The sequence below is a fragment of the Oncorhynchus nerka genome, linkage group LG10, assembly GCF_034236695.1.
Source record: "Oncorhynchus nerka isolate Pitt River linkage group LG10, Oner_Uvic_2.0, whole genome shotgun sequence".
NCBI classification, from domain to species: domain Eukaryota; kingdom Metazoa; phylum Chordata; class Actinopteri; order Salmoniformes; family Salmonidae; genus Oncorhynchus; species Oncorhynchus nerka.
Genome location: NC_088405.1, coordinates 98,012,676 through 98,034,280, shown reverse-complemented (window position 1 = coordinate 98,034,280; position 21,605 = coordinate 98,012,676). Strand labels below are relative to the sequence as shown.

The window sequence follows — 21,605 nt, the reverse complement described above, 5'->3', positions numbered from 1 at the left end:
GGAGGCAGGGGGCCATTTAGGAGGATCACTCTGTTCTAGCAGTCTGAGACAGACAGACTGACTTACAGACAGGGGGCCATTTAGGAGGCAGGGGGCCATTTAGGAGGCAGGGGGCCATTTAGGAGGTAGGGAGCCATTTAGGAGGCAGGGGGCCATTTAGGAGGATCACTCTGTTCTAGCAGTCTGAGACAGACAGACTGACTTCCAGACAGGGGGACATTTAGGAGGCAGGGGGCCATTTAGGAGGTAGGGGGCCGTTTAGGAGTCAGGAGGGGGCCATTTAGGAGGCAGGGGGCCATTTAGGAGTTAGGGGGCCATTTAGGAGGCAGGGGGCCATTTAGGATGTAGGGGGCCATTTAGGAGGATCACTCTGTTCTAGCAGTCTGAGACAGACAGACTGACTTACAGACAGGGGGCCATTTAGGAGGCAGGGGGCCATTTAGGAGGCAGGGGGCCATTTAGGAGGCAGGGGGCCATTTAGGAGGTAGGGGTCCATTTAGGAGGCAGGGGGCCATTTAGGAGGATCACTCTGTTCTAGCAGTCTGAGACAGACAGACTGACTTCCAGACAGGGGGACATTTAGGAGGCAGGGGTCCATTTAGGAGGTAGGGGGCCGTTTAGGAGTCAGGGAGGGGAATTTAGGAGGCAGGGGGCCATTTAGGAGTTAGGAGGGCCATTTAGGGGCAGGGGGCATTTAGGAGGTAGGGGGCATTTAGGAGGCAGGGGGGGCATTTAGGGAGGTAGGGGGCCATTTAGGAGGCAGGGGGTGGTTTAGGAGGATCACTCTGTTCTAGCAGTCTGAGACAGACAGACTGACTTACAGACAGGGGGCCATTTAGGAGGCAGGGGGCCATTTAGGAGGCAGGGGGCCATTTAGGAGGCAGGGGCCATTTAGGAGGCAGGGGGCATTTAGGAGTTAGGGGGCCATTTAGGAGGCAGGGGGCCATTTAGGAGGCAGGGGCCATTTAGGAGGCAGGGGGGCATTTAGGAGTTAGGGGGCCATTTAGGAGGCAGGGGGCCATTTAGGAGGTAGGGGCCATTTAGGAGGCAGGGGGCCATTTAGGAGGTAGGGGGCCATTTAGAAGGCAGGGGGCCATTTAGGAGGATCACTCTGTTCTAGCAGTCTGAGACAGACAGACTGACTTACAGACAGGGGGCCATTTAGGAGGCAGGGGGTCATTTAGGAGGATTACTCTGTTCTAGCAGTCTGAGACAGACAGACTGACTTACAGACAGGGGGCCATTTAGGAGGCAGGGGGCCATTTAGGAGGTAGGGGTCGATTTAGGAGGCAGGGGGCCATTTAGGAGGTAGGGGGCCATTTAGGAGTTAGGGGCCATTTAGGAGGCAGGGGGCCATTTAGGATGTAGGGGGCCATTTAGGAGGCAGGGGGCCATTTAGGAGGATCACTCTGTTCTAGCAGTCTGAGACATACAGACTGACTTCCAGACAGGGGGCCATTTAGGAGGCAGGGGGCCATTTAGGAGGTAGGGGGCAGTTTAGGAGTCAGGAGGGGGCATTTAGGAGGTAGGGGGCCATTTAGGAGGCAGGGGTGGTTTAGGAGGATCACTCTGTTCTAGCAGTCTGAGACAGACAGACTGACTTACAGACAGGGGGCCATTTAGGAGGCAGGGGCCATTTAGGAGGCGGGGGAATTTAGGAGGCAGGGGGCCATTTAGGAGGCAGGGGGCCATTTAGGAGGCAGGGGCCATTTAGGAGGCAGGGGGCCATTTAGGAGTTAGGGGGCCATTTAGGAGGCAGGGGGCCATTTAGGAGGTAGGGGGCCATTTAGGAGGCAGGGGGGCATTTAGGATGTAGGGGGCCATTTAGGAGGCAGGGGGCCATTTAGGAGGATCACTCTGTTCTAGCAGTCTGAGACAGACAGACTGACTTACAGACAGGGAGCCATTTAGGAGGCAGGGGGCCATTTAGGAGGTAGGGGGCCATTTAGGAGGCAGGGGGCCATTTAGGAGGATCACTCTGTTCTAGCAGTCTAAGACAGACAGACTGACTTACAGACAGGGGGCCATTTAGGAGGCAGGGGGCCATTTAGGAGGTAGGGGTCCATTTAGGAGGCAGGGGGCCATTTAGGAGGATCACTCTGTTCTAGCAGTCTGAGACAGACAGACTGACTTCCAGACAGGGGGACATTTAGGAGGCAGGGGGCCATTTAGGAGGTAGGGGGCCGTTTAGGAGTCAGGGAGGGGGCCATTTAGGAGGCAGGGGGCCATTTAGGAGTTAGGGGGGCCATTTAGGAGGCAGGGGGGCCATTTAGGATGTAGGGGGCCATTTAGGAGGCAGGGGGCCATTTAGGAGGATCACTCTGTTCTAGCAGTCTGAGACAGACAGACTGACTTACAGACAGGGGGCCATTTAGGAGGCAGGGGGCCATTTAGGAGGCAGGCGGCCATTTAGGAGGTAGGGAGCCATTTAGGAGGCAGGGGGCCATTTAGGAGGATCACTCTGTTCTAGCAGTCTGAGACAGACAGACTGACTTCCAGACAGGGGGACATTTAGGAGGCAGGGGTCCATTTAGGAGGTAGGGGGCCGTTTAGGAGTCAGGGAGGGGGAATTTAGGAGGCAGGGGGGCCATTTAGGAGTTAGGGGGCCATTTAGGGGCAGGGGTGGTTTAGGAGGATCACTCTGTTCTAGCAGTCTGAGACAGACAGACTGACTTACAGACAGGGGCCATTTAGGAGGCAGGGGGCCATTTAGGAGGCAGGGGGCATTTAGGAGGATTACTCTGTTCTAGCAGTCTGAGACAGACAGACTGACTTACAGACAGGGGGCCATTTAGGAGGCAGGGGCCATTTAGGAGGCGGGGGGAATTTAGGAGGCAGGGGGGCATTTAGGAGTTAGGGGGCCATTTAGGAGGCAGGGGGCATTTAGGAGGTAGGGGGCCATTTAGGAGGCAGGGGGCATTTAGGAGGTAGGGGGCCATTTAGGAGGCAGGGGGCCATTTAGGAGGATCACTCTGTTCTAGCAGTCTGAGACAGACAGACTGACTTACAGACAGGGGGCCATTTAGGAGGCAGGGGCCATTTAGGAGGATCACTCTTTTCTAGCAGTCTGAGACAGACAGACTGACTTACAGACAGGGGGCCATTTAGGAGGCAGGGGGCCATTTAGGAGGATCACTCTTTTCTAGCAGTCTGAGACAGACAGACTGACTTACAGACAGGGGGCCATTTAGGAGGCAGGGGGCCATTTAGGAGGTAGGGGTCGATTTAGGAGGCAGGGGGCCATTTAGGAGGATCACTCTGTTCTAGCAGTCTGAGACAGACAGACTGACTTCCAGACAGGGGGACATTTAGGAGGCAGGGGGCCATTTAGGAGGTAGGGGGCCGTTTAGGAGTCAGGGAGGGGGCATTTAGGAGGCAGGGGGCCATTTAGGATGTAGGGGTCATTTAGGAGGCAGGGGGCCATTTAGGAGGATCACTCTGTTCTAGCAGTCTGAGACAGACAGACTGACTTACAGACAGGGGGCCATTTAGGAGGCAGGGGCCATTTAGGAGGTAGGGGGCCATTTAGGAGGCAGGGGGCCATTTAGGAGGATCACTCTGTTCTAGCAGTCTAAGACAGACAGACTGACTTACAGACAGGGGGCCATTTAGGAGGCAGGGGACATTTAGGAGGTAGGGGTCAATTTAGGAGGCAGGGGGCCATTTAGGAGGATCACTCTGTTCTAGCAGTCTGAGACAGACAGACTGACTTCCAGACAGGGGGACATTTAGGAGGCAGGGGTCCATTTAGGAGGTAGGGGCCGTTTAGGAGTCAGGAGGGGAATTTAAGAGGCACGGGGCCATTTAGGAGTTAGGGGGCCATTTAGGAGGCAGGGGGCATTTAGGAGGTAGGGGGCCATTTAGGAGGCAGGGGGCATTTAGGAGGTAGGGGGCCATTTAGGAGGCAGGGGTGGTTTAGGAGGATCACTCTGTTCTAGCAGTCTGAGACAGACAGACTGACTTACAGACAGGGGGCCATTTAGGAGGCAGGGGGCCATTTAGGAGGCAGGGAGGCATTTAGGAGGATTACTCTGTTCTAGCAGTCTGAGACAGACAGACTGACTTACAGACAGGGGGCCATTTAGGAGGCAGGGGCCATTTAGGAGGCGGGGGGGATTTAGGAGGCAGGGGGCCATTTAGGAGGCAGGGGGCCATTTAGGAGGCAGGGGCCATTTAGGAGGCAGGGGGCATTTAGGAGTTAGGGGGCCATTTAGGAGGCAGGGGGCATTTAGGAGGTAGGGGGCCATTTAGGAGGCAGGGGGGCCATTTAGGAGGTAGGGGGCCATTTAGGAGGCAGGGGGCCATTTAGGAGGATCACTCTGTTCTAGCAGTCTGAGACAGACAGACTGACTTACAGACAGGGGGCCATTTAGGAGGCAGGGGCCATTTAGGAGGTAGGGGGCCATTTAGGAGGATTACTCTGTTCTAGCAGTCTGAGACAGACAGACTGACTTACAGACAGGGGGCCATTTAGGAGGTAGGGGGCATTTAGGAGGCAGGGGGCCATTTAGGAGGTAGGGGGCCATTTAGGAGGCAGGGGGCATTTAGGAGGTAGGGGGCCATTTAGGAGGCAGGGGGCCGTTTAGGAGGATCACTCTGTTCTAGCAGTCTGAGACAGACAGACTGACTTACAGACAGGGGGCCATTTAGGAGGCAGGGGGCCATTTAGGAGGCAGGGGGCCATTTAGGAGGATCACTCTGTTCTAGCAGTCCGAGACAGACAGACTGACTTCCAGACAGGGGGCCATTTAGGAGGCAGGGGGCCATTTAGGATGTAGGGGGCCATTTAGGAGGCAGGGGCCATTTAGGAGACAGGGGGCCATTTAGGAGGATTACTCTGTTCTAGCAGTCTGAGACAGACAGACTGACTTACAGACAGGGAGCCATTTAGGAGGCAGGGGGCCATTTAGGAGGATTACTCTGTTCTAGCAGTCTGAGACAGACAGACTGACTTACAGACAGGGGGCCATTTAGGAGGCAGGGGGCCATTTAGGAGGCAGGGGCCATTTAGGAGGCAGGGGCCATTTAGGAGGCAGGGGGGCCATTTAGGAGGTAGGTGGCCATTTAGGAGGCAGGGGGCCATTTAGGAGGTAGGGGGCCATTTAGGAGGCAGGGGGCCATTTAGGAGGATCACTCTGTTCTAGCAGTCTGAGACAGACAGACTGACTTACAGACAGGGGGCCATTTAGGAGGCAGGGGGCCATTTAGGAGGATTACTCTGTTCTAGCAGTCTGAGACAGACAGACTGACTTACAGACAGGGGGCCATTTAGGAGGCAGGGGGCCATTTAGGAGGCAGGGGCCATTTAGGAGGCAGGGGCCATTTAGGAGGCAGGGGGCCATTTAGGAGGTAGGTGGCCATTTAGGAGGCAGGGGGCCATTTAGGAGGTAGGGGGCCATTTAGGAGGCAGGGGGCCATTTAGGAGGATCACTCTGTTCTAGCAATCTGAGACAGACAGACTGACTTACAGACAGGGGGCCATTTAGGAGGCAGGGGCCATTTAGGAGGTAGGGGGCCATTTAGGAGGCAGGGGCCAATTACGAGGCAGGGGGCCCATTTAGGAGGCAGGGGCCATTTAGGAGGCAGGGGCCATTTAGGAGGCAGGGGGGGCATTTAGGAGGATCACTCTGTTCTAGCAGTCTGAGACAGACAGACTGACAGACAGGGTTCCATTTAGGAGGCAGGGGCCATTTAGGAGGCAGGGGCCATTTAGGAGGCAGGCGGCCATTTAGGAGGCAGGGGCCATTTAGGAGGTAGGGGCCATTTAGGGGCAGGGGCCATTTAGGAGGCAGGGGGCCATTTAGGAGGCAGGGGGCCATTTAGGAGGCAGGGGGCCAATTAGGAGGCAGGGGGCCATTTAGGAGGCAGAGGGCCATTTAGGAGGCAGGGAGGGGGAATTTAGGAGGCAGGGGCCATTTAGGAGGGGGGGCCTTTAGGAGGTAGGGGCAATTTAGGGGCAGGGGGCCATTTAGGAGGTAGGGGGCCATTTAGGGGCAGGGGCCATTTAGGAGGCAGGGGGCCATTTAGGAGGCAGGGGGCCATTTAGGAGGCAGGGGGCATTTAGGAGGCAGGGGGCATTTAGGAGGTAGGGGCCATTTAGGAGGCAGGGGGCATTTAGGAGGCAGGGGCCATTTAGCAGGCAGGGGGGCATTTAGGAGGCAGGGGGCATTTAGGAGGCAGGGGCCATTTAGCAGGCAGGGAGGGGGCCATTTAGGAGGCAGGGGGCCATTTAGGAGGCAGGGGCCATTTAGGATTTAGGGGACCATTTAGGGGGCAGGGGGGCATTTAGGAGGCAGGGGGCATTTAGGGAGGCAGGGGCCATTTAGCAGGCAGGGGGCCAATTAGGAGGCAGGGGGCCATTTAGGAGGCAGAGGGCCATTTAGGAGGCAGGGAGGGGGAATTTAGGAGGCAGGGGCCATTTAGGAGGGGGCCTTTAGGAGGTAGGGGCAATTTAGGAGGCAGGGGGCATTTAGGAGGCAGGGGGGCATTTAGGAGGTAGGGGCCATTTAGGAGGCAGGGGGCATTTAGGAGGCAGGGGCCATTTAGCAGGCAGGGGGGCATTTAGGAGGCAGGGGGCCATTTAGGAGGCAGGGGGCCATTTAGGAGGCAGGGGCCATTTAGGATTTAGGGGACCATTTAGGGGCAGGGGGCATTTAGGAGGCAGGGGGCATTTAGGAGGTAGGGGGCATTTAGGAGGCAGGGGCCATTTAGCAGGCAGGGGGGCATTTAGGAGGCAGGGGGGCCATTTAGGAGGCAGGGGGCCATTTAGGAGTTAGGGGGCCATTTAGGAGGCAGGGGGGGCATTTAGGAGGCAGGGGCCATTTAGGAGGCAGAGGGCCATTTGCGACTCAGACTGAGTTTTTCAACTGTTTCTTCTCATCCTGGTGCATTTTAACACTTCCCCGGAAGTCTGGAGGATCACTCTGTTCTAGCAGCCTGAGTCCCTTTAGACAGGCAGACAGGCAGACAGAGAGACACACAGACAGGCAGAGACAGACACAGAGACAGACACAGAGACAGACAGACAGACAGACAGACAGACAGACAGACAGGCAGGCAGGCAGGCAGGCAGGCAGGCAGGCAGGCAGGCAGGCACAGAAACAGGCAGACAGGCAGACAGACAGACAGGCAGACAGGCAGACAGACAGACAGTCAGAGACAGGCAGACAGAGAGACACAGACAGACAGGCAGACACAGACCGACAGACACGCAGACAGGCAGAGAGACTCAGAGACAGGCAGACAGACTGGCAGGCAGACAGACAGACAGGCAGACAGACACACAGACACAGGCAGACAGAGAGACACAGACAGACACACAGACACAGTGTTTGTCACTCTGTTCCAGGTATCTGTTCTGCTGCTGACCTACCTGACTGTGGAGAAGTTCCTGGTCATCGTGTTTCCCTTCAGTCACCTGAGACCTGGAAAAATACAGACTGCGGTGAGTCACACTACATCTGCTATAACGCTACTATAACAAGGTCATAAACAGGTTATAACTTACAACCAGACCAACTACAAACTGTGGTGCTTAAACAGTACTTAAACCTGCAGGTCATAAACATGTCATTACCACAGGAAGCTGACAATAACAGGCCCTTTTTGAAGTCTCGCAGATCGATACATTGCCCTCTTTTTGTTTATAAAGCCTTCCACCTTAAACTTCCACCGTACCTGGTCTCAGGGACGACTAACTCTGAGGGCTAACTCTGAGGGCTAACTCTGAGGGCTAACTCTGAGGGCTAACTCTGAGGGCTAACTCTAGAGGGCTAACTCTGAGGGCTAACTCTAGAGGGCTAACTCTAGAGGGCTAACTCTGAGGGCTAACTCTGAGGGCTAACTCTGAGGGCTAACTCTAGAGGGCTAACTCTAGAGGGCTAACTCTAGAGGGCTAACTCTAAAATGTGATGAATTGGTGCCTCTGGGGCAATTCAGACTGCTGATTGAGGACCTTTACTGAAGAATGTGGTTTATGTGTTTTGCTTTTAACGTATTGATGTGTATATCGCTGTGCTAGTGATGTGTATACTGATGTATATTGATATGACGTTGGTGTGTATAGATGTGTATTGGTGTGTAGTGATGTGTATACTGATGTATATTGATATGACGTTGGTGTGTATAGATGTGTATCGGTGTGTATAGATGTATTGGTGTGTATAGATGTGTATTGGTGTGTAGTGATGTGTATTGGTGTGTATTGGTGTGTATTGGTGTGTAGTGATGTGTATTGATGTGTATTGGTGTGTATTGGTGTGTAGTGATGTGTATTGGTGTGTATAGATGTGTATCGGTGTGTATAGATGTGTATTGGTGTGTAGTGATGTGTATACTAATGTATATTGATATGACGTTGGTGTGTATAGATGTGTATCGGTGTGTATAGATGTGTATTGGTGTGTAGTGATGTGTATTGGTGTGTATTGGTGTGTATTGGTGTGTATTGGTGTGTAGTGATGTGTATTGGTGTGTATTGGTGTGTATTGGTGTGTATTGGTGTGTATTGGTGTGTAGTGATGTGTATTGGTGTGTAGTGATGTGTATTGGTGTGTATTGGTGTGTATAGATGTGTATTGGTGTGTAGTGATGTGTATTGATGTGTATTGGTGTGTATTGGTGTGTATAGGTGTGTATTGGTGTGTATAGATGTGTATTGGTGTGTAGTGATGTGTATAGGTGTGTATCGGTGTGTAGTGATGTGTATTGGTGTGTATTGATGTGTATAGGTGTGTATTGGTGTGTATTGGTGTGTACTGGTGTGTATTGGTGTGTATTGGTGTGTATTGATGTGTATTGGTGTGTATAGATGTGTATTGGTGTGTAGTGATGTGTAGTGGTGTGTATTGGTGTGTATTGGTGTGTAGTGATGTTTATTGGTGTGTATAGGTGTGTATTGGTGTGTATTGATGTGTATAGGTGTGTATTGGTGTGTATTGATGTGTATAGGTGTGTATTGGTGTGTATTGATGTGTATAGGTGTGTATTGGTGTGTATTGATGTGTATTGGTGTGTAGTGATGTGTAGTGATGTGTATTGATGTGTATTGGTGTGTATTGGTGTGTAGTGATGTGTATTGGTGTGTAGTGATGTGTATTGGTGTGTATAGATGTGTATTGGTGTGTAGTGATGTGTATTGGTGTGTATTGGTGTGTAGTGATGTGTATTGGTGTGTATTGGTGTGTAGTGATGTGTATTGTGTGTAGTGATGTGTATTGGTGTGTAGTGATGTGTATTGGTGTGTATAGATGTGTATTGGTGTGTATAGATGTGTATTGGTGTGTAGTGATGTGTATTGGTGTGTAGTGATGTGTATTGGTGTGTATAGATGTGTATTGGTGTGTAGTGATGTGTATTGGTGTGTATAGATGTGTATTGGTGTGTAGTGATGTGTATTGGTGTGTATAGATGTGTATTGGTGTGTAGTGATGTGTATTGGTGTGTAGTGATGTGTATTGGTGTGTATTGGTGTGTAGTGATGTGTATTGGTGTGTATTGGTGTGTAGTGATGTGTATTGGTGTGTATTGGTGTGTATTGATGTGTATAGATGTGTATAGATGTGTATTGGTGTGTATTGATGTGTATAGATGTGTATTGGTGTGTATTGGTGTGTATAGATGTGTATAGATGTGTATTGGTGTGTATTGATGTGTATAGATGTGTATAGATGTGTATTGGTGTGTATTGGTGTGTATTGGTGTGTATTGGTGTGTATTGGTGTGTAGTGATGTGTATTGGTGTGTATTGGTGTGTATTGGTGTGTATTGGTGTGTACTGATGTGTATTGGTGTGTAGTGATGTGTATTGGTGTGTATAGATGTGTAGTGATGTGTATTGGTGTGTATAGATGTATTGGTGTGTATAGATGTGTATTGGTGTGTAGTGATGTGTATTGGTGTGTATAGATGTGTAGTGATGTGTATTGGTGTGTATAGATGTGTATCGGTGTGTATAGATGTGTATTGGTGTGTAGTGATGTGTATACTGATGTATATTGATATGACGTTGGTGTGTATAGATGTGTATCGGTGTGTATAGATGTGTATTGGTGTGTATAGATGTGTATTGGTGTGTATAGATGTGTATCGGTGTGTATAGATGTGTATCGGTGTGTATAGATGTGTATTGGTGTGTAGTGATGTGTATACTGATGTATATTGATATGACGTTGGTGTGTATAGATGTGTATCGGTGTGTATAGATGTGTATTGGTGTGTAGTGATGTGTATTGGTGTGTATTGGTGTGTATTGGTGTGTATTGGTGTGTAGTGATGTGTATCGGTGTGTATTGGTGTGTATTGGTGTGTACTGATGTGTATTGGTGTGTATTGGTGTGTAGTGATGTGTATTGGTGTGTATAGATGTATTGGTGTGTAGTGATGTGTATTGGTGTGTATTGGTGTGTATAGGTGTGTATTGGTGTGTATAGATGTATTGGTGTGTATTGGTGTGTATTGGTGTGTAGTGATGTGTATTGGTGTGTATAGATGTATTGGTGTGTAGTGATGTGTATTGGTGTGTATTGGTGTGTATAGGTGTGTATTGGTGTGTATAGATGTATTGGTGTGTATTGGTGTGTATTGGTGTGTAGTGATGTGTATTGATGTGTATAGGTGTGTATTGATGTGTATAGGTGTGTAGTGATGTGTATTGATGTGTATAGGTGTGTATTGATGTGTATTGGTGTGTATTGGTGTGTATTGGTGTGTAGTGATGTGTATTGATGTGTATAGGTGTGTATTGGTGTGTATTGGTGTGTATTGGTGTGTAGTGATGTGTATTGATGTGTATAGGTGTGTATTGATGTGTATTGGTGTGTATTGGTGTGTATTGGTGTGTAGTGATGTGTATTGATGTGTATAGGTGTGTATTGGTGTGTATTGGTGTGTACTGGTGTGTATTGGTGTGTATTGGTGTGTATTGATGTGTATTGGTGTGTAAAGATGTGTATTGGTGTGTAGTGATGTGTAGTGGTGTGTATTGGTGTGTATTGGTGTGTAGTGATGTGTATTGGTGTGTATAGGTGTGTATTGGTGTGTATTGATGTGTATAGGTGTGTATTGGTGTGTATTGATGTGTATAGGTGTGTATTGGTGTGTATTGATGTGTATAGGTGTGTATTGGTGTGTATTGATGTGTATTGGTGTGTAGTGATGTGTAGTGATGTGCATTGATGTGTATTGGTGTGTATTGGTGTGTAGTGATGTGTATTGGTGTGTAGTGATGTGTATTGGTGTGTATAGATGTGTATTGGTGTGTAGTGATGTGTATTGGTGTGTATTGGTGTGTAGTGATGTGTATTGGTGTGTATTGGTGTGTAGTGATGTGTATTGGTGTGTAGTGATGTGTATTGGTGTGTATAGATGTATTGGTGTGTATTGGTGTGTATAGATGTGTATTGGTGTGTATTGATGTGTATAAATGTGTATTGGTGTGTATAGATGTGTATAGATGTGTATTGGTGTGTATTGATGTGTATAGATGTGTATAGATGTGTAGTGATGTGCATTGATGTGTATTGGTGTGTATTGGTGTGTAGTGATGTGTATTGGTGTGTAGTGATGTGTATTGGTGTGTATAGATGTGTATTGGTGTGTAGTGATGTGTATTGGTGTGTATTGGTGTGTAGTGATGTGTATTGGTGTGTATTGGTGTGTAGTGATGTGTATTGGTGTGTAGTGATGTGTATTGGTGTGTAGTGATGTGTATTGGTGTGTATAGATGTGTATTGGTGTGTATAGATGTGTATTGGTGTGTAGTGATGTGTATTGGTGTGTATTGGTGTGTATAGATGTGTATTGGTGTGTATAGATGTGTATTGGTGTGTAGTGATGTGTATTGGTGTGTATAGATGTGTATTGGTGTGTATAGATGTGTATTGGTGTGTAGTGATGTGTATTGGTGTTTAGTGATGTGTATTGGTGTGTATAGATGTATTGGTGTGTATTGGTGTGTATAGATGTATTGGTGTGTATTGGTGCGTAGTGATGTGTATAGATGTGTATAGATGTGTATTGGTGTGTATAGATGTATTGGTGTGTATTGGTGCGTAGTGATGTGTATTGGTGTGTATTGATGTGTATAGATGTGTATTGGTGTGTATAGATGTGTATAGATGTGTATTGGTGTGTATTGATGTGTATAGATGTGTATAGATGTGTATTTTTGTGTATTGATGTGTATAGATGTGTATAGATGTGTATTGGTGTGTAGTGATGTGTATAGATGTGTATAGATGTGTATTGGTGTGTATAGATGTGTATTGGTGTGTATTGATGTGTATAGATGTGTATAGATGTGTATTTTTGTGTATTGGTGCGTAGTGATGTGTATTGGTGTGTATAGATGTGTATAGATGTGTATAGATGTGTATTGGTGTGTATAGATGTGTATTGGTGTGTATTGATGTGTATAGATGTGTATTGGTGTGTATAGATGTGTATAGATGTGTATTGGTGTGTATTGATGTGTATAGATGTGTATAGATGTGTATTTTTGTGTATTGATGTGTATAGATGTGTATAGATGTGTATTGGTGTGTAGTGATGTGTATAGATGTGTATAGATGTGTATTGGTGTGTATAGATGTGTATAGATGTGTATTTGTGTGTATTGATGTGTATTGGTGTGTATTGATGTGTATAGGTGTGTATTTGTGTGTATTGATGTGTATTGGTGTGTATTGGTGTGTATTGGTGTGTAGTGATGTGTATTGGTGTGTAGTGATGTGTATTGGTGTGTATAGATGTGTATTGGTGTGTAGTGATGTGTATTGGTGTGTATTGGTGTGTAGTGATGTGTATTGGTGTGTATTGGTGTGTAGTGATGTGTATTGGTGTGTAGTGATGTGTATTGGTGTGTAGTGATGTGTATTGGTGTGTATAGATGTGTATTGGTGTGTATAGATGTGTATTGGTGTGTAGTGATGTGTATTGGTGTGTAGTGATGTGTATTGGTGTGTATAGATGTGTATTGGTGTGTATAGATGTGTATTGGTGTGTAGTGATGTGTATTGGTGTGTAGTGATGTGTATTGGTGTGTATAGATGTATTGGTGTGTATTGGTGTGTATAGATGTATTGGTGTGTATTGGTGCGTAGTGATGTGTATAGATGTGTATAGATGTGTATTGGTGTGTATAGATGTGTATTGGTGTGTATTGATGTGTATAGATGTGTATAGATGTGTATTGGTGTGTATTGATGTGTATAGATGTGTATAGATGTGTATTTTTGTGTATTGATGTGTATAGATGTGTATAGATGTGTATTGGTGTGTATTGATGTGTATAGATGTGTATAGATGTGTATTGGTGTGTATAGATGTGTATAGATGTGTATTGGTGTGTATTGATGTGTATAGATGTGTATTGGTGTGTATTGATGTGTATAGATGTGTATAGATGTGTATTGGTGTGTATTGATGTGTATAGATGTGTATTGGTGTGTATTGATGTGTATAGATGTGTATAGATGTGTATTGGTGTGTATTGATGTGTATAGATGTGTATTGGTGTGTATAGATGTGTATTGGTGTGTATTGATGTGTATAGATGTGTATTGGTGTGTATTGGTGTGTATAGATGTGTATAGATGTGTATTGGTGTGTATTGGTGTGTATAGAGGTGTATTGATGTGTATAGATGTGTATTGGTGTGTATTGGTGTGTATAGATGTGTATAGATGTGTATTGGTGTGTATTGGTGTGCATTGGTGTGTATAGATGTGTATTGGTGTGTATTGGTGTGTATAGATGTGTATAGATGTGTATTCGTGTGTATTGGTGTGTATAGATGTGTATTGATGTGTATAGATGTGTATTGGTGTGTATTGGTGTGTATAGATGTGTATAGATGTGTATTGGTGTGTATTGGTGTGTATTGGTGCGTAGTGATGTGTATTGGTGTGTAGTGATGTGTATTGGTGTGTATTGGTGTGTATTGGTGTGTATAGATGTGTATTGGTGTGTATAGATGTGTATTGGTGTGTACAGATGTGTATAGATGTGTATAGATGTGTATTGGTGTGTATTGGTGTGTAGTGATGTGTATTGGTGTGTAGTGATGTGTATTGGTGTGTATAGATGTGTATCGGTGTGTATTGGTGTGTAGTGATGTGTATTGGTGTGTAGTGATGTGTATTGGTGTGTATAGATGTGTATTGGTGTGTATAGATGTGTATTGGTGTGTAGTGATGTGTATTGGTGTGTATAGATGTGTATTGGTGTGTAGTGATGTGTATTGGTGTGTATAGATGTGTATTGGTGTGTAGTGATGTGTATTGGTGTGTATAGATGTGTATTGGTGTGTATTGGTGTGTAGTGATGTGTAGTGATGTGTATTGGTGTGTATAGATGTGTATTGGTGTGTATAGATGTGTATTGGTGTGTATTGGTGTGTAGTGATGTGTAGTGGTGTGTAGTGATGTGTATTGGTGTGTATTGGTGTGTAGTGATGTGTATACTGATGTATATTGATATGACGTTGGTGTGTATAGATGTGTATCGGTGTGTATAGATGTGTATTGGTGTGTAGTGATGTGTATACTGATGTATATTGATATGACGTTGGTGTGTATAGATGTGTATCGGTGTGTATAGATGTGTATTGGTGTGTAGTGATGTGTATTGGTGTGTATTGGTGTGTATTGGTGTGTATTGGTGTGTAGTGATGTGTATTGGTGTGTATTGGTGTGTATTGGTGTGTACTGATGTGTATTGGTGTGTATTGGTGTGTAGTGATGTGTATTGGTGTGTATAGATGTATTGGTGTGTAGTGGTGTGTATTGGTGTGTATTGGTGTGTATAGGTGTGTATTGGTGTGTATAGATGTATTGGTGTGTATTGGTGTGTAGTGATGTGTATTGATGTGTATAGGTGTGTATTGATGTGTATTGGTGTGTATAGGTGTGTAGTGATGTGTATTGATGTGTATAGGTGTGTATTGATGTGTATTGGTGTGTATTGGTGTGTATTGGTGTGTAGTGATGTGTATTGATGTGTATAGGTGTGTATTGGTGTGTATTGGTGTGTATTGGTGTGTAGTGATGTGTATTGATGTGTATAGGTGTGTATTGATGTGTATTGGTGTGTATTGGTGTGTATTGGTGTGTAGTGATGTGTATTGATGTGTATAGGTGTGTATTGGTGTGTATTGGTGTGTACTGGTGTGTATTGGTGTGTATTGGTGTGTATTGATGTGTATTGGTGTGTATTGGTGTGTATTGGTGTGTAGTGATGTGTATTGGTGTGTATAGGTGTGTATTGGTGTGTATTGATGTGTATAGGTGTGTATTGGTGTGTATTGATGTGTATAGGTGTGTATTGGTGTGTATAGATGTGTAGTGATGTGTAGTGATGTGTATTGGTGTGTAGTGATGTGTAGTGATGTGTATTGATGTGTATTGGTGTGTATTGGTGTGTAGTGATGTGTATTGGTGTGTATAGATGTGTATTGGTGTGTAGTGATGTGTATTGGTGTGTAGTGATGTGTATTGGTGTGTAGTGATGTGTATTGGTGTGTAGTGATGTGTATTGGTGTGTAGTGATGTGTATTGGTGTGTATAGATGTGTATTGGTGTGTATAGATGTGTATTGGTGTGTAGTGATGTGTATTGGTGTGTAGTGATGTGTATTGGTGTGTATAGATGTGTATTGGTGTGTATAGATGTGTATTGATGTGTAGTGATGTGTATTGATGTGTATAGATGTGTATAGATGTGTATTGGTGTGTATTGGTGTGTATAGATGTATTGGTGTGTATTGGTGTGTATAGATGTATTGGTGTGTATTGGTGCGTAGTGATGTGTATAGATGTGTATAGATGTGTATTGGTGTGTATAGATGTGTATAGATGTGTATTGGTGTGTATAGATGTGTATTGGTGTGTATAGATGTGTATAGATGTGTATAGATGTGTATTGGTGTGTATTGGTGTGTAGTGATGTGTATTGGTGTGTATAGATATGTAGTGATGTGTATTGGTGTGTAGTGATGTGTATTGGTGTGTAGTGATGTGTATTGGTGTGTATAGATGTGTATTGATGTGTATAGATGTGTATAGATGTGTATTGGTGTGTATAGATGTGTATTGGTGTGTATAGATGTGTATAGATGTGTATTGGTGTGTATAGATGTGTATTGGTGTGTATAGATGTGTATTGGTGTGTATAGATGTGTATAGATGTGTATTGGTGTGTATTGGTGTGTAGTGATGTGTATTGGTGTGTATAGATATGTAGTGATGTGTATTGGTGTGTAGTGATGTGTATTGGTGTGTAGTGATGTGTATTGGTGTGTATAGATGTGTAGTGATGTGTATAGATGTGTATAGATGTGTATTGGTGTGTATAGATGTGTATTGGTGTGTATAGATGTGTATAGATGTGTATAGATGTGTATTGGTGTGTATTGGTGTGTAGTGATGTGTATTGGTGTGTAGTGATGTGTATTGGTGTGTATAGATATGTAGTGATGTGTATTGGTGTGTAGTGATGTGTATTGGTGTGTATAGATGTGTATTGGTGTGTGTAGATGTGTATTGGTGTGTATTGGTGTGTAGTGATGTGTATTGGTGTGTATAGATGTGTATTGGTGTGTAGTGATGTGTATTGGTGTGTAGTGATGTGTATTGGTGTGTAGTGATGTGTATTGGTGTGTATAGATGTGTAAATCAAATCAAATCAAATCAAATTTTATTTGTCACATACACATGGTTAGCAGATGTTAATGCGAGTGTAGCGAAATGCTTGTGCTTCTAGTTCCGACAATGCAGTGATAACCAACAAGTAATCTAACTAACAATTCTGAAACTACTGTCTTATACACAGTGTAAGGGGATAAGGAATATGTACATAAGGATATATGAATGAGTGATGGTACAGAGCAGCATACAGTAGATGGTATCGAGTACAGTATATACATATGAGATGAGTATGTAGACAAAGTAAACAAAGTGGCATAGTTAAAGTGGCTAGTGACATAAGAATGCAGTCGATGATCTAGAGTACAGTATATACATATGCATATGAGATGAATAGTGTAGGGTAAGTAACATTATATAAGGTAGCATTGTTTAAAGTGGCTAGTGATATATTTACATCATTTCCCATCAATTCCCATTATTAAAGTGGCTGGAGTTGGGTCAGTGTCAATGACAGTGTGTTGGCAGCAGCCACTCAATGTTAGTGATTGCTGTTTAACAGTCTGATGGCCTTGAGATAGAAGCTGTTTTTCAGTCTCTCGGTCCCAGCTTTGATGCACCTGTACTGACCTCGCCTTCTGGATGATAGCGGGGTGAACAGGCAGTGATTTGGGTGGTTGATGTCCTTGATGATCTTTATGGCCTTCCTGTAACATCGGGTGGTGTAGGTGTCCTGGAGGGCAGGTAGTTTGCCCCCGGTGATGCGTTGTGCAGACCTCACTACCCTCTGGAGAGCCTTACGGTTGAGGGCGGAGCAGTTGCCGTACCAGGCGGTGATACAGCCCGCCAGGATGCTCTCGATTGTGCATCTGTAGAAGTTTGTGAGTGCTTTTGGTGACAAGCCGAATTTCTTCAGCCTCCTGAGGTTGAAGAGGCGCTGCTGCGCCTTCTTCACGACGCTGTCAGTGTGAGTGGACCAATTCAGTTTGTCTGTGATGTGTATGCCGAGGAACTTAAAACTTGCTACCCTCTCCACTACTGATCCATCGATGTGGATAGGGGGTGTTCCCTCTGCTGTTTCCTGAAGTCCACAATCATCTCCTTAGTTTTGTTGACGTTGAGTGTGAGGTTATTTTCCTGACACCACACTCCGAGGGCCCTCACCTCCTCCCTGTAGGCCGTCTCGTCGTTGTTGGTAATCAAGCCTACCACTGTTGTGTCGTCCGCAAACTTGATGATTGAGTTGGAGGCGTGCATGGCCACGCAGTCGTGGGTGAACAGGGAGTACAGGAGAGGGCTCAGAACGCACCCTTGTGGGGCCCCGTGTTGAGGATCAGCGGGAGGAGATGTTGTTGCCTACCCTCACCACCTGTGGGCGGCCCGTCAGGAAGTCCAGTACCCAGTTGCACAGGGCGGGGTCGAGACCCAGGGTCTCGAGCTTGATGACGAGCTTGGAGGGTACTATGGTATTGAATGCCGAGCTGTAGTCGATGAACAGCATTCTCACATAGGTATTCCTCTTGTCCAGGTGGGTTAGGGCAGTGTGCAGTGTGGTTGAGATTGCATCGTCTGTGGACCTATTTGGGCGGTAAGCAAATTGGAGTGGGTCTAGGGTGTCAGGTAGGGTGGAGGTGATATGGTCCTTGACTAGTCTCTCAAAGCACTTCATGATGACGGAAGTGAGTGCTACGGGCGGTAGTCGTTTAGCTCAGTTACCTTAGCTTTCTTGGGAACAGGAACAATGGTGGCCCTCTTGAAGCATGTGGGAACAGCAGACTGGTATAGGGATTGATTGAATATGTCCGTAAACACAACGGCCAGCTGGTCTGCGCATGCTCTGAGGGCGCGGCTGGGGATGCCGTCTGGGCCTGCAGCCTTGCGAGGGTTAACACGTTTAAATGTCTTACTCACCTCGGCTGCAGTGAAGGAGAGACTGCATGTTTTCGTTGCAGGCAGTGTCAGTGGCACTGTATTGTCCTCAAAGCGGGCAAAAAGTGATTTAGTCTGCCTGGGAGCAAGACATCCTGGTCCGTGACTGGGCTGGGTTTCTTCTTGTAGTCCGTGATTGACTGTAGACCCTGCCACATGCCTCTTGTGTCTGAGCCATTGAATTGAGATTCCACTTTGTCTCTGTACTGACGCTTAGCTTGTTTAATAGCCTTGCGGAGGGAATAGCTGCATTGTTTATATTCGGACATATTACCAGACACCTTGCCCTGATTAAAAGCAGTGGTTCGCGCTTTCAGTTTCACGCGAATGCTGCCATCAATCCACGGTTTCTGGTTTGGGAATGTTTTTATCGTTGCTATGGGAACGACATCTTCGACGCACGTTCTAATGAACTCGCACACCGAATCAGCGTATTCGTCAATATTTCCATCTGACGCAATGTCTGAAACATGTCCCAGTCCACGTGATGGAAGCAGTCTTGGAGTGTGGAGTCAGCTTGGTCTGACCAGCGTTGGACAGACCTCAGCGTGGGAGCCTCTTGTTTAAGTTTCTGCCTGTAGGCAGGGATCAGCAAAATGGAGTCGTGGTCAGCTTTTCCGAAAGGGGGCGGGGCAGGGCCTTATATGCGTCGCGGAAGTTAGAGTAACAATGATCCAAGGTTTTACCACCCCTGGTTGCGCAATCGATATGCTGGTAAAATTTAGGAGTCTTGTTTTCAGATTAGCTTTGTTAAAATCCCCAGCTACAATGAATGCAGCCTCCGGATAAATGGTTTCCAGTTTGCAAAGAGTTAAATAAAGTTCGTTCAGAGCCATCGATGTGTCTGCTTGGGGGATATATACGGCTGTGATTATAATCGAGGAGAATTCTCTTGGAAGATAATGCGGTCTACATTTGATTGTGAGGAATTCTAAATCAGGTGAACAGAAGGATTTGAGTTCCTGTATGTTTCCTTCATCACACCATGTCTCGTTAGTCATGAGGCATACGCCCCCGCCACTCTTCTTACCAGAAAGATGTTTGTTTCTGTCGGCGCGATGCGTGGAGAAACCCGTTGGCTGCACCGCCTCGGATTGCGTCTTCCCAGTTAGCCATGTTTCCGTGAAGCAGAGAACATTGCAGTCTCTGATGTCCCTCTGGAATGCTACTCTTGCTCGGATTTCGTCAACCTTGTTGTCAAGAGACTGGACATTGGCAAGAAGAATGCTGGGGAGTGCTGCGCGATGTGCCCTTTTTCGGAGTCTGACCAGAACACCGCCTCGTTTCCCTCTTTTTCGGAGTCGTTTCCTTGGGTCGCTGCATGCGATCCATTCCGTTGTCCTGTTTGTAAGGCAGAACACCGGATCCGCGTCGCGGAAAACATATTCTTGGTCGTACTGATGGTGAGTTGGCGCTGATCTTATATTCAGTATTGGTGTGTAGTGATGTGTATTGGTGTGTATAGATGTGTATTGGTGTGTAGTGATGTGTATTGGTGTGTATAGATGTGTATTGGTGTGTAGTGATGTGTATTGGTGTGTATAGATGTGTATTGGTGTGTAGTGATGTGTATTGGTGTGTATAGATGTGTATTGGTGTGTAGTGATGTGTATTGGTGTGTATAGATGTGTATTGGTGTGTAGTGATGTGTATTGGTGTGTATAGATGTGTATTGGTGTGTAGTGATGTGTATTGGTGTGTATAGATGTGTATTGGTGTGTATAGATGTGTATTGGTGTGTAGTGATGTGTAGTGATGTGTAGTGATGTGTATTGGTGTGTATAGATGTGTATTGGTGTGTAGTGATGTGTAGTGATGTGTAGTGATGTGTATTGGTGTGTATTGGTGTGTATTGGTGTGTATAGATGTGTATTGGTGTGTATAGATGTATTGGTGTGTAGTGATGTGTATTGGTGTGTAGTGATGTGTATTGGTGCGTAGTGATGTGTAGTGATGTGTAGTGATGTGTAGTGATGTGTAGTGATGTGTATTGGTGTGTAGTGATGTGTATTGGTGTGTAGTGATGTGTAGTGGTGTGTAGTGATGTGTAGTGGTGTGTAGTGATGTGTATTGGTGTGTATTGGTGTGTAGTGATGTGTATAGATGTGTATTGGTGTGTAGTGATGTGTATTGGTGTGTATAGATGTATTGGTGTGTATAGATGTATTGGTGTGTAGTGATGTGTATTGGTGTGTATAGATGTATTGGTGTGTAGTGATGTGTATTGGTGTGTAGTGATGTGTATTGGTGCGTAGTGATGTGTAGTGATGTGTAGTGATGTGTAGTGATGTGTAGTGATGTGTATTGGTGTGTATAGATGTGTATTGGTGTGTATAGATGTGTATAGATATGTAGTGATGTGTATTGGTGCGTAGTGATGTGTAGTGATGTGTAGTGATGTGTAGTGATGTGTATTGGTGCGTAGTGATGTGTATTGGTGTGTAGTGATGTGTATTGGTGTGTAGTGATGTGTATTGGTGTGTATAGATGTGTATAGATATGTAGTGATGTGTATTGGTGCGTAGTGATGTGTAGTGATGTGTAGTGATGTGTATTGGTGTGTATTGGTGTGTAGTGATGTGTATTGGTGTGTAGTGATGTGTATTGGTGTGTATTGGTGTGTATAGATGTGTATAGATATGTAGTGATGTGTATTGGTGCGTAGTGATGTGTAGTGATGTGTAGTGATGTGTATTGGTGTGTATTGGTGTGTAGTGATGTGTATTGGTGTGTAGTGATGTGTATTGGTGTGTATTGGTGTGTATAGATGTGTATTGGTGTGTAGTGATGTGTATTGGTGTGTATAGATGTGTATAGATATGTAGTGATGTGTATTGGTGCGTAGTGATGTGTAGTGATGTGTAGTGATGTGTATTGGTGTGTAGTGATGTGTAGTGATGTGTATTGGTGTGTAGTGATGTGTAGTGATGTGTATTGGTGTGTAGTGATGTGTAGTGATGTGTATTGGTGCGTAGTGATGTGTAGTGATGTGTAGTGATGTGTATTGGTGTGTAGTGATGTGTAGTGATGTGTATTG

General features: G+C 45.8%; 1 protein-coding gene across 1 annotated transcript in view; it reads left to right on the top strand.

Moving 5' to 3' along the window:
• The window catches only part of LOC135573810 (relaxin receptor 2-like), a 217,333-nt gene that overhangs the window by 157,612 nt on the left and 38,116 nt on the right, over nucleotides 1–21,605 (top strand). The window contains exon 16 of the mRNA XM_065023998.1: nucleotides 7,349–7,444. Within this exon, the coding sequence (XP_064880070.1) occupies nucleotides 7,349–7,444 (96 nt within the window). The remainder of the gene's footprint in view (nucleotides 1–7,348; nucleotides 7,445–21,605) is intronic.